A 13,904-nucleotide genomic window follows, 5' to 3' on the forward strand; every position below is an offset into this window, starting at 1 on the left:
TTGATTCAGCCCTCAAGACACCAAAATATGTGCATTTTAGAATAATGGTAATTATAATAATTTCATCATATCGTGAGTAAAGTTTGAAGGACAGAGGACTGTTACCACCTCACCAAAGGCTCCAAATCAAAGAGGCCATGCATAATAAAGAATCAGAGTACTAAAAACAACAAGAATGTATTTATTGAATCACAAGAACCCACAAAACAACCCATTTCAAAATCAAACCTAAACAAATACTGATGGGCCGGCCGAACCAAACACAAGCAGGAAGACACTCAGACCAGCCCACAAAGGGCCGTAGGATCTGGTGTCTTTCCTTGTTTCCTAAACCTAACCAAAAATAATCCCCAGTAAAGAAACAAAACCGAAAACTAGACTACCGGTCCCATCAGAAAATAAGTAAAGAATGCACAAAGCAAAACTCAAATTAACAAAGGAGTAGCTCCAGCTACTCCTGCTGCGGCTGTGAAGCCATCAGAAGAGGGTCTAGTGTTTATCCCGCCCCCCCTTTTATGGTCTGTCCTCCAAATCAGGTGGATCAGCTACACCTGAAAGGGATAACAGGGTGAGTACAAACATTAAATCCAACAACCAGCAGGGGGAGTGCATGTAACAAGGACCAACAGTAAAACTGAAGGATTTAACATGCTGATAGAATACGATACGATAAGTCATGATAAGACATGATACGGTACGATATACAATGTTTCCAATGATTAAATGCTGCCCACATAGCAGCCTTCATAGTGATAATAAAAAACAAACATATTTGGCAAATCACAACCACAAATAAAAAATGTTGCACATATAAGAAATAAATTAATTAAAAACACCATGAAGTTATTGCACAACCACAACAAATTCCCTTTTTAAATGTCAAAAATACAATATGTGGCGTTAACCAGACTTAAACTGTCGTCAGCCTGAAGTTCATAGATTTTAATAATCTATAATCCCAGTGGCTTTCCTGGCTCAATCACTGTCCTAAAAAATCTGAAGATAATTCTGCCGTCCTGAAGGTCTGACTGGATTCAGGTTTAAATGTCAATGAATTCATAATACAGCTGACATTTAGAGGATATTTAACAGCATTATCTGCTCGATTTTTAACCCAGAAGAGGTGACCTGTAGTATTACGTTGTGTAATTTTCATTATTAATAAGTCTCCTTTTTCAAGTCTCATTTTTAAGAGATGAATAGAGAAAAACAAAGAAATTAAGTCAGTCTGCGTTTGCAGGGGTTTGCTCCTGAGAAGTTGCAGAAGTATACACAAGAGTAGAAAGAAGTCAAAACACCTTTAATATCCGAATGTCCCTGAATATTAAGAGCTTAATATAATTATAATGTGTGCTGTGACAATTATGCAAAATTAACCACCTTGTGAAAAACAAAGGGTATATAAAACAAATCAAATGAATGCATTTGAATGTGTGTAAAATAATCTACTCCTGTGAAATCCCTGTGAAAAATGAGACATTTTTAATCAGATTTTTTATGTGCTGTTTGTGTGAAAATGAACTGAACACGACTGAAGAAATGTGTGTGAGAAAATAAGTCTACTGTGTATTTGATTGAGGTCTTTGATCCACCAACGAAGATCACCACAGTCCCCGTCACCTCCAGCATGCCTCTGTCAAACTCCTGACCTTTAACCTCCACCCTCCCTCCCTCCTCTCCTTCCTCACCTCCTTCCCTTCTTTCTTCCGGCCACGCAGCGAGGAGTGAAGCCTAAAAAGGTGTTGCATGTTTCTCTAACCTCGGTACAGTGGTGATGTTATGTTGATGAACGTGGTAAACGTGGCTCTGAATGGCCTCGCTGCTGCATGGACGCAGGGTCCTCAAACCCCTCATTTACCCATGATTCCTCGCTCCACACCGCCATCCTTGATCTTGTTAGTTTACCAAACTGCTTTGAGTGTGAATGGAAGTGAGTGATCAAAGCGACAGGTGACACCTGTGTCCGCCATCGTGCCTCGCCTACTTCCTGTCTGTTACATGACCTCGCCATGCTCTGGGCTGTGGTCTGTTTGTCTCCGCTCTGTGGCTCATGATGTTTGTCTGCTCTCTGTGTATTTTAAAGCATGTTGCAGTCATAGTGAATTTGTCTTAGTATCATTATGTCACACCTTTAAAGAACACTGCCTCAAGTCTCAAGAACCTCTCGGTATTTCAGGGCTTTATCCTCTTGCATCGGTACAAGAATACAGAAAAACCATCCAATAATCTGGTTTTTAGAGGGTCATTTTTTGCCGTAACGTTGCGTGCTAAGCTCTAGATGACATAAAGATGTCAAGGCCCTCTTATCTTTCAGAGGGAGATTATATCAGAAGGCCGGAAAGTGGAGCTGAAGCAAGCCAAAAGTAAAGATAATGCAGTGTGCAAAAAAACTGCAGTTCCTCGAGTGGCCACTTGAGGCCGGCTCCGAAAGTGAGTCACGCTCCATAGAGCCACCTCTTAAAATGCCCAACTTCTTCTTCTTCTTTTTTTTAATGCCTTTTATTTAGAGAGGAAGGACAGTGGATTGTGTCGGAAACAGGGAGGAGTGGTGATGACAAGCGGCAAAGGGCCGAGGGTGGGAGTTGAGCCCAGGGCGCCCGCATCGACGACTGTAGCATCTGTGTGTGGGACACGCGATTTAAGAGCTAAATCGGCGCCCCAACTTGCTTGTTGTTGTAGTCTGAAGCCTGGTACTAAAAACTGTTTCAGTCTATAGATAATTTCCTCATTCATGATAACTGTAGGGGAGGTGAATTTTTCTACAAGTTAAAGTTATGCATAGTTAAGGGAGTGGTTGCTTTCAGTGCCAGTGTCCACTAGGCCATACCTCACCTGATTCAGTCACCGAACTTCTTGGGTACTGATCTTAGAGTCTGTACAAGGAAAGTATGTAGTCACATATTGGTTTATGGACTACTTTGGCAGTTTGAACCTCTACATCTTGTGTTTTTTTGGAGCCAGAGGTGGCCATATTAAGAGGAGACGGTGGAGCTGGAGAGTAACAAGGGGTTATCAGCTAATCATAGTGCTAGCTTATTTACCAAGGTGCTTTTCTAATTCACTTTAAGTGACACAATATTCGGTTGTCAGTAGGGCTGTCAACGAATATCTTAACTTTGAATATATAACTGAATTGTAATAAAAAAAAACTGATATTCTGTTCGTTAAATAATAAATACCGCGGCTGTCTCGCGAGCTCTCGTGTGTCCTCGTATCTTCGCACGCTCACTCTCTTAGTTACGGAGCGTCTTTGAATGCATCACAACGTCACATTATAGATAATAATTAACTTCAGTCGAGCTGAAACAAGCTACTACCACAACCGTGTGGCGTGTCTTAATGATTACGAAGAATTCAAATCCCAGCCCGGCAGGAGAGGATTAAGTCTGGCTATGATATTAAATTAGTAAAGATTATTTCCACAGCACATTTAAACACAGCTTAAGCTATCTAAAGTCCTGCACAAAGGGACATTAAATATAAAGTAAAAAACACAAACCAGCAACAACAATAAACTAAAAAGGACGAATACAGAACCAGACAACAGATTTAAACATTAGAGGTCAGTGAATAAAATGTTTCTGTAGTCTGGATTTAAAAAACAGAGATGCAGGACGCTGATGGAAGATGCAGTGGTAAATGATATTTAACTGATGCATGTTATGTTGTGCCACCCGGGGATTCATCACATGGTCCGCCCTGACGGTCCGGTGCTCTTTAGCTCGGCTGAGTCATACATGCAGACGTTCCTCCGCTGCTGCTTGTTTGAAAATGTCAGACTGTGACTTTGAGGTGAAACCGACCTCGCTCCTGCAGAGATCAAACCTGCAGAGAATGGATTTCCTGTCAGCTCGGTTCTTCTTTATCGTCTCCTGTTCTGCATCTCCTCCTCCGCAGGCGGACTTTGAGCACCAGGAGCTCAGGTTAAAAAATCACCTGTTTGTTTGTCTAGTGGAGTCCGGGTCTTTTTTAGTCCTGTGCATTTCACCAGAAACCTACACAAAAAAATAAGGTAGTGGAGTAAGATAAGTACAATGTTCGTCTTTAGACTGTAGTGGAGTTGATTAATGAAGTAGCAGAAAGTGTAAACCCTCATGTAAAATTGCACTGAAGCACAGATCTTCAGTTACTTTGCACCACTGCTCTACAGGCTTCAGTACAGCGCTGCATGGATGACATCATTTTGAAGGCCAGTTAGGCGCCACCACTGAGCTACCAATCTGTCTGTGTTTGGCTCTATGTTGTTGAATGTCTCCAACAACCTCTGTAGTCTCATGTAGACACTTGTTAGGAACCACCTTTTTACACATATCGCTCCATCCATCTTCTTCCACTTATCTGGGGCTCGCTAACGGTGGCAGCAGGTTGAAGATTTTCATTTAAATAAATGTTTGTTAAGTCTCTATCTATCGCCGAATGAGGTAACACAATGGTGATTGAGCCTTTGGCCCTCTGATGAAAGCCTTTGCATTTGCAGCGTTACAGACTGGGTGTCTGTGGCGACATTTACAATCACAAGCGGCGCCCAGTTAGTGACGCGTTTTCCATCAGCCAGCAGTGGTTGGTCTGCCAGAGAGGGTAGGCGGAGCTAAGCGGCTGCTTTTCCGCTCTCTGCAAGTGTTGCGAGTAAACGGTAATCTACTATGGCTGAACAAACAAAGAAAAGATGGATGACTACAGATACAACTTCAACAAGAAGTGAAAATCCAAAGAAAAAGAAACAAACTCGACGCTCAGATGAAGCAAACAGTCTGAAAAGGAAGAAGAGAGTTCATATTCAATATTATCACTTTAAGCAATTTAGCCCAGATGTGCCTCAGTCTCGGCAGACACATGAAAGCTTTAAAATTCTCAAATGTGGTGCTGATTGATACATTTAATGTAAAAACATGAAACTCTCCTAAGCTTGTGTTAACCACATACCTTATTTTAGACATCAAACTATAAAGCATCCAAAGACAGTGTAACTTCCAGACAAGGAAACCAGAAGTGTAAAAATGCTAACTCCTAAATGCTAATTACAAGGCTTAAGAACTCATTCCTGCAGCACTTGATTGAGCATGACTCAAATGTTGAGACATTTTTTAATTAAACAAACTTCTCTCAGTCAGATTGGGATGAATGGACGGTAACAGGATGCTGTGAGGAGAGATTTTAGTGAGTAAATCACTATCGGAAACTTCAAGAGTGGGATGGGCAGACAGAGAGGATGATGGGATTTACATCAATGCTACAGTGTGCATCTGAGAGTTAATACAGCACAAGCACCAGGGTGTATAGAAGCTTTATCATCATCAACATCAACAACATGCTCAATATCATCATCATCATCGAAAGGGACTCTGCGGACCGGATGGAGTTTGGTAACTCGTTCCACCACCGGGGGACTTCAGGGAAGAGTCTAGCTAGCAACTTAGGCAGAGCGTAGTGGGCGGGAGGGAGTGTAGGGCGTTCAGGTAGGCTTGTTTTGTAAGCGAGTAACAGGGTTTTGAATTTGATGCGAGCGGCTGTGGGAGCCAGTGGAGGGATATGACCAGTGGAGTGACGTGTGCTGTTTTGGGTTGGTTGAAGATCAGTCGCGCTGCTGCGTTCTGGATCATCTGCAGAGGTTTGAGTGAGGCCTGCCAGGAGGGAGGTGCAGTAATCAATGTGTGATATTACGAGAGCCTGTACCAGCAGTTGTGTTGCACGCTCTGAAAGGTAGGGTCTGATCTTCCTGATGTTGTACAGGGCAAATCCACATGACCGAGCAATCGAGGGAATGTGAACCTCAAAGGTTAGCTGGTCGTCAGTTGTGACGCCCAGGTTCCGGGCAGACTTTGTGGGTATGAGTTCAGCTGGTCTGTGTAAATTTGGCTTTATGAGCATCAAAGTCATGATTAAGCTTTAAATATAGGAGTCCTTTTCTTTACTTCCCCGTTACTTTCAAATAATAAACTATACTTGTTCTTCTGTCCTTTGTGACAATGAAGTTTCCTCAACAGTGACTTTGCAGTACGAGCTGAGCGTTTCAGGTTCTGCTGTGTAAACGCTTCCTCAACAGTAATTCTATCTCCGCTTTGTGCTGCTGGAGGCTGCACAGGCGGAGACCCTCCCTCTGTGCGCGTGTGTGTGTGTGCTGTGGGAAGCAGGAACGTGATACATCTCCACCCATCCCATCACTCTCCCTGTCTGTCTCTCTGTATAGCTGTCTCACTGCCATCACTTTAGCGGTGGATGTCCTCTCAGAGCAGCGGCAGCACTTACTCGTGTGTGGTGTAGAGAGAGTGAGGGGAACACAGAGAAAGATGGTTAATATTTCAGCAGGACAGATTTCCCCCGGCTGCTCTGTAATGGATACACTTAAACAGATTTTCTTTCTGCTTCAGCAACCCACACTCTGAAGTCCTGCTTCTCTCGCTCATAATTCACTATTTCCTTCTCCAATCTCCCCCCTGTACACAGCGACAGTACACAGCCTGTATTTACTGCTGCATCCAGTTTGCTGGAATGACTTCTGCCAGTTCTCGTGCCCACAATGTGGAAGTATTTCAGGTTTAAAGCTCGCAGCTAATCACAGAGTCTCCCCATTGAATTAATCCTCTTACATCCCTCTCTCTTCCTGCCGAGCTGGTGGTGCAGAGAGGAAGATTAGTGAAGCAGAGGAAGATATTACGATTCCTACTCAAAAGGATCTGGGCTGTTTAGGAACGAATTGACCTATTAAATCACGTTTTACACTGAAAGACTCCTTTAAACACGAGCGGTGTTACATCTAAAGCTGCCTTAATTCCAGCTGTAGGATGTTTTTAACACCATTTGCACGGATTCATCCTCCCTTTTTATTTGAGCAAATTAACAAGCAACATTTTTTGTACCATTTAATTAATGGCAGCCTGATTCTAGATGCTTTTGTTGACGCCCACATTGCACATGTTTCCAGTAAATCCAGTTGTTAAATATAAAAAGTGAATTAAAGGCCACTCACGTGTGATCATCAAACCAGCACCAGGCGAGTGATACCTTAAATATCCCTGGTTGTAATCCACAAGCACTGCTTCATGCCAACATGGGATTTAAAGGAACACGCCACTAATTATCGAGGAGTATAACAGCTGTGTTAAGCGTCTTCTTCTAAGAATATAACATTTCAGCTTAAGCTGGCCAGAGAACCCAAAGAATCCGCAAGCTCCTGTTTTATCTGTTCTGGTCGATTCTTCTCGTCCTCCTCCCGTTCAGGTAGATTTCAATCCGACCCGATTCAGGTCAGGCCAATCACAACAGTTTATCTATAAAGGGGTTGGATTAAGCGGCATGTAGGCTGTTTTGTAAACAAGCCTTGTAGACACATATCATCAACATCAGGTAAACATACACAGTCTGCTGTAACGTTAATTAACGGTATTCAGAACACCTGGCTGAAGTGGAGTGATACACACAGTGAACAGTCCCAGTGATGTTCTCTATCTCAGCACTTATGGGATGCCTCTTTGTCAGATTACTTGGTCAGAACTTACTGTTGTATTTTAGACAAACTAATCACGTTCAAATTATGTACCAATGGGAAGAGTTGGCTACTAAATCATGTCATTCCAAACACCTGCATATGATGTTGAAAAAGAAGCCTAATGAATAGGAGGTTGGAACTAGCTACCTAGCCTAGCAGCCTACAGCTACGTCATCACGGAGGTAGTAATCAACCAAACTTTCAATGCACATCTAAGACAGAAGAGCGAAAACGTATACCTTCTTTTATTTACATGTTGCACTTTAGTTGTCAATAAAGACAAAATATGTTTATATTAACGGCAGTAAATGTCGTAAAGCAAGACCACAGGTGTGACCACCTGCCTTTGGAAGTCGAGTGGCACATCACTGAGGGGATCAGCATACCAGTCTAATGATTGGCACATGCTGCTGGCCCTCTAGGGGCATGCCATCGGCAACGGCACACAGCGCTGAACCACCGGCACATGCCATGACGTGCCATCGGCTACTTCTCGATGTTGGTGCTGCAGATTTTTTTTGCTCTGATTGATTGAAGCATCCAGAGGCGTTTTGTTCTGCAGTCCTTGTAAATATGAAGTAGGAGGTAACAGACAAATTCACTAAGTGCCAGCCTGAGAGACGACAATATTTTTGCAGAAAGATTGTGTTTGCAGCTTGGAGGTTTTTATTTTATTTTACAGGGACAATGAAAATAATCAACATTCCTGTAAATATGCCAGAGTTAGGCAAAGGCTAGTTTACATCTGTAGTCCCTGGCCAGATGTTTAAATAGGCTCCCTAAGAAAAAGAACACAACAACATTGATAAAATATGTATATAGAAAGTGTCATGATGGTAAAAAGTTAAGGCATAAAATACATGAAGCATGCAGGACAAACCATACACAACACTAGACAAGTATTTAACAAAGGCATATGGAGCGAAGCACGCAGCATCACATTAAACAGTATTAGGCAACAATCAGTTAAAGCATACATACACACAACAGGACAAGTATTGGCATCAATCAAGCGGGCATATCAATCATAGCAGTAGATTTAATACATGTGAAGCAACACGAGACACAATGAGAGAAGCACACCACAATGGCCAACACATGTAGGCACAGTACCCTAATATTGACTTGCAGGATCGGCCCTTTGAATTACCTTCCCATCTGGTTGTGATATTCATGAGCTATTTGTAGAACATTTAATCATGATCTGTGTTTACTGACACCACGGTAGAAGATTTAATCAACATTGCTCGCCTTTAATGACTGTATAAATTTACTCACATTCATTACATTATTCATACGAGGAATTGGGGAAGTCCAAATAAGAAAAGAGTGTTATTGTAAAGTATTTTTTCCTTTCAGGTTATAATGAAAATATCTTTTATTTAAAGAACGATCCAGCCAAATGGGAAGCATCAAAGCATTGATACAATAATGCAAATAAGCAACAACGTGTTACAAAAGACTAATAATAACATCCAGCTTAGATGCATGAAGAGGGATGACTTTGCATCACGATCAAAATTAAGTCGATCATTTTTTAAGCAACGTTGTTAAAATGTCACCAAAAGCGATTTCAGTTCCCTCTGGACATCGTTCTGAAATGAAAGAAGGCAGCAAATATTAAATAAAGACGTTCACTGAATCTCAGTGATTTGTGATGCAGATCAGGTGCAGGCTTCCTCGTTGTTTTGTCTCGCTCTAATGAGCCCATAGGACTCGGCTCTGCGTCTGTTGCCAGGAGACAAGAGAGGCTTGCATCAATGGTGCTGCTGCTCATTTTCCCCTCTCACCTCCGTCTACAGCCCCGCCCTCCCCCCGCCCGTCTCACATCCTCTTCTCTGCCTCACCCCTCCCTCCTATCTGTCTGTCTGTGGTGGAGGTGCTGATGAGTGGGTGAGCAGCAGGGGGAGGGATAGAGAGAGAGAGAGAGAGGGAGGAGGGTGCACAGTGATGTAATGCAGGAGCAGGGCATTGGCTGGGCTGACAAAACACAATAAGCAGAGAGAGAGAGAGAAAAGGGGGGAAATGGGAGAGAGGGAGGGGAGGAGAGGGAAGTTAGGGGAGGAGAGGCGTCTCCTGTGAGCAGTAGCAAGTAGGAGGCTCGCGGCGGCAACATGTCAGAGTCGTAATCGAAGCAGAAAGGAAAGGGAGGCACCGACTGAGGGGAACCGAGGGGCTCCGGTGAAATGGATGATGAGAGGAGCTGAGAAGGAGGACAAAAAGGAGGACAACAGCAGGAGGAAGGGACGGACAGAGGCGGGGAGGGGGGAGCCTGGGAGAAAATATCGCTGCGGCCATTTGCACCACTGCGGCTTCCCGGCCTGAGCGGCTGCTTGTCTGACTGTTTGTCCTGCTGAAGCCGGCGTCTGTGGATCGAGCATCTCCGCCTGTTTTACCACCTTCCTCTCTGTTTGTGTGTGTGTGTGTGTGTTTCTCGGTGACTGTGTTGTCTTGTGTGTGTCTTCTTCTCTTGCAAATATGATGAGACAGACTCCTGCACCCCGGAAGGTACAGAACTCCCTATGATCGCCTTTACCTGTTGGGATTGTGCTGTTGTCTCCATGCTTTTGTTGTTGTTTTTGCCGTAAAGGTCATGCTTGGAAGTTTCCTTTTTCTGCTTTCGTGGGAATCGCCCTATTTTTTCCGTTCAAGTGATATTCCCAGAGTGGACGTAGAAGTGAACCTGCAGCTTGTTTGATCTTTTTGCAGTTTATTTCCTGCAGTAATGTCTTTTTTTTTGCAAACTCACAGTGCCTTCGTTGCAGAATTATTTCATGCCTGTGCGTTAGCTTCAGTTGTGTTTCTGTCCTTTTTTAATTTGGCCTCATCTTGCTGAAGCGTTTTTTTTTTTACGAGGTCAACGATTTTTCATCCATCAGGGCAGAATCACATGATTTCACTCTTGGTTGCAGATGTAGGAAACAGTGTAGGGATGTGAGTTCAGTACAGCCTGTTCTGTTATCTACAGCACGACACTGTGGCTTAAGAGGGCTGTCAGCTCTTATTCCGGTACAGCTGTTAGCTCGTGCTAATTTCTGCTGAATGGTCCAGCTCTAATCCAATAAAGGACGATAACTAGCCAAAGCTACGCCTGAGCTAAAGCAGAGAGAGAGCGAGAGAGTCAGAGTGGTGAGGATAAGAGGAGAGTATAGTGAACGATAGAAGAGGAAGGAAGAGAAGTGAAGGACTTCAGACAATTTGCATGGATGTAGTGGAAAAGGTTAAAGAGTCTGCACAGACCTGGGTTACATTTAACTTTTGATCACTAAGAGAACTTAAACGTTGATTTAGAACCTTTTTATGGCTATTTAACAAATTAGTTTCCTCCAGAAATGTTTAATTATTTCATCACTTATGTCCAAATAAAGCCGTATTGTCTATATCCGTAAGTTCCACAATATCATTTGGCAATAATCACAGGCACAGGCGGTAATATTTGAAGCAATAAGACCTGAGATTTAGTGGCCAAAGTGCTGGTCTGAATGTAAAGACAATACAGAGAAGGCTCACAGTAAGGAGATAAATCTAAGGTTAACATTGAACCCTGAATTATAAGTAAAACATAAGTGGTATTTCACGTATTACCATTAAATAAAGGTAACTGCTTAACTAGCATTATTAAGATTCTTTTACTGAAGATGCACAAATGTTCTGTGGCTTTTACTAGATTTCTTTCTTTCTGAGTTGTGCAGAAAGTAGAGCTGGTGCCGAGGAATTATTGTAAGCATCCATGTTTGTTGGTAAAATCTGTAAATAACAGGTTAGCCTAAAGCAGTGGTTCTCAACTGGTCTGGCCTCAGGACCCACCACCACCTCCTTAAAGACAAGTCACGACCCCACGACCTGAGATGGAAGGAAATATCACCGTATGTTCACTTCACAAACCATAACAGAACAATAGTCAACCAGAATGAGCAGGTGGCAGTTTATAAGAGGAAAAGATTCCCTCTAATTAAATGTTAAATATTCAATTAGCTACCTTTTTTCAACAGAAATACTAGGGTTAGGGTTAGCTAACTCAAAAACATTAATGCAACTACCATCGAGTTTCAAGAATGTAACTGTAGCTGAGATTATCAGTGAATACATGGAGTGTGAATAAACTACACTTAACTGCATGCAAGTCATAGGAAACCCATGTCCCAGCATAGACTTTTTGCCACAACTTCCTTTTTTTCCAAGCAAACATCCGCGACCCACTTTTGGGTCCCGACCCACCAGTTGAGAACCAGGGGCCTAAAGGTTGAAGGAATGATTTATGCTTCTTAGTTAATGGGATTCCCTCCCCGTTTTTCAGGATGCTCTTTGTTGTCCTTAAGTGAAAACAAATTAACCCAGGTCTGACGCAGAGACTCAAAAACAAAGTATGGGCCGTTCTCCAACACTTTACTGGAGATCCACTCACACGGTCGGCTGTGCAGCACTTCCTGAAACACGCTATGCAGCCAGATAACAAGCTATTATCCACAGAGCGACCGAGCAGTACAACAGAACTGGGTCCTCTTCCTCGTCCGCTGAGACACAATGCAGTCATTGAGGTCACAGCGTCCGTACCAGCCACAGTGTCTGAGGTTTTTATTGTCACGTGGGTGGAAGAGACGAGGCCCCGGAGACCGGCTAGGACAGGAGAGATCAGAAGGAAAACAGCTGATCTGTAGGGATGTTACATGATAATGGATTCATTGTGCAACTTTTAGAGCGTAAAAAAACAATTTTACAGGTTTGTTTTTAGCGTCATCAAAGTTGCAGAATTCATATCATCCTCTCATTTTTACCCTGTGATTTCTTGTTTGATATGCCTTGAATCTTACTAACCCTGGATGTTTGTTTCCTTCCCTCCTCTCCTCCTCTCCTGCCCTTTGACCTTTTCACCCACCTCCTCTACTCCTCAGACCACGGCCAGAAGGCCCAAGGTGAGCCCAGTCCTCAAAGTCTCAAGGGGCTTCACATTTCTAATCATATATGTGTGATTGTTGTTTCACTTCGTGCAACAGTTTGTGTGTTTGTGTGAGTGTTGACAAGACAGTAGTGACAATACATCACCAGACATGATTCACCACTGATTGATAACACTTGTATAACACAGACTTGCACATTTTTCTTTAGGGCCTGTGTCCACTTACGCCTTTTTTTCACCGGGGCTTACTGTTGCTAGGTTACAAAGGTTACACATCATTAGCAGCAGCTCTACACCTGGAAATTGTACCCTTTAAAATATGAAAGGATTAGCTTCTCCTCCGCCATTGTTGTCGACAAAGTTGATATCGTAAGTCCCACCCCTCCTTGATTTTGATTGGTCGGTCAGGGAGACGTGACATTTAAGAGCGCAGCGGTGTTCCAAAAGTTGAACTATTTTCAACTGACAGCTCTGGTGACTTATTGTGTTGAAATGAGGAGTTTTTTCAATCAAACAAACATCCCACAAGGTTTATTTAATAAATAGTATATCACCGTTTTCTTTAAATGCATGATTATGACATAATGAGGTCATAACCGTGCCTACCCACTGAACGTGAACTCAGGGTGCGAACCAATGACTGTATATATAGATGGACAACGCGTCTCTATCCGCTCCCATTGTATGAAATTGATGCCAAAATAGCCCCTGTGATATGCGCTGCCATCTTGCGATAGTGACGTCATTCGGAGCCAGAGTTTGCGCAGTCGAGTGAAGCGGCCGTAGCCACTTCCGCTAACCCAAACACACACTTACCGAAAAAACAGCAAGGATCCAGCATGCCGGCGTGTTTAACAGCAGAACAGCTTCTCTGTGTTGGTCTGAGGTTAACGTTCACAGGTATGGAAACTTCAATGACTGTAGTGACTGTTTTAGTTACGTTTCCACTCACGGATCGTCCTTCACTCTGCTCAACCGGAACTGATCAGCTGCAGGAGCCGAATTTGTCAACAAAGCTGTCAATCATCATTTTGACAGCATCAACTAACTAATTAAAAATAAACTTGTCAGAAAAATGAACACTTGGACATAAATCAGCATGATAAGAACTAACTATAATGACAGAAACCATGTTTGAGAAAGATTTATTTGACGTGTATTTTGATTTTATAGTTTGACTCATGTCCCATCTGTTAACATGGAGGAGGCGGGCTTTATGACCTATACTGCAGCCAGTCAGCAGGGGGCGCCCGAAATGTTTTAGCTTCACTTTTAGGGAGCTGTCTTGTCGTCCGTCTTTTTATACAGTCTATAATGCAAACACACTGAACTCGAACTCGCACGGCTGATTTGCAAGCGGCTGATTTGCTGCTCAAAGCATGCTGGGATACCTAGCGACGCACACCAGGCAAGCGGCGCCACTTTTTAACAGCTTTCCTATAATGTCATAATCATTAATTTTAACAACAGCATGCACACGTCAGACACCGCGTCGCATCGTGTAACATCGGACACTCGCTG

The 13,904-nt window shown here is 43.0% G+C and overlaps 1 protein-coding gene across 3 annotated transcripts in view; it reads left to right on the top strand.

Moving 5' to 3' along the window:
* dctn1b (dynactin 1b) overlaps positions 1–13,904 on the top strand; it is a 46,134-nt gene that overhangs the window by 12,741 nt on the left and 19,489 nt on the right. The window contains exons 5-7 of one of the 3 annotated variants that reach the window (XM_069661225.1): positions 1,719–1,763; positions 9,977–9,994; positions 12,379–12,399. In XM_069661225.1, the coding sequence (XP_069517326.1) occupies positions 1,719–1,763; positions 9,977–9,994; positions 12,379–12,399 (84 nt within the window). The remainder of the gene's footprint in view (positions 1–1,718; positions 1,764–9,976; positions 9,995–12,378; positions 12,400–13,904) is intronic. The other 2 variants (XM_069661223.1, XM_069661224.1) reach the window with 2 other exon arrangements.

This window comes from Semicossyphus pulcher, unplaced genomic scaffold (genome assembly GCF_022749685.1).
Source record: "Semicossyphus pulcher isolate SPU_LCO1_2020_fin unplaced genomic scaffold, fSemPul1.0.p SCAF_14, whole genome shotgun sequence".
Taxonomy (NCBI): Eukaryota; Metazoa; Chordata; class Actinopteri; order Labriformes; family Labridae; genus Semicossyphus; species Semicossyphus pulcher.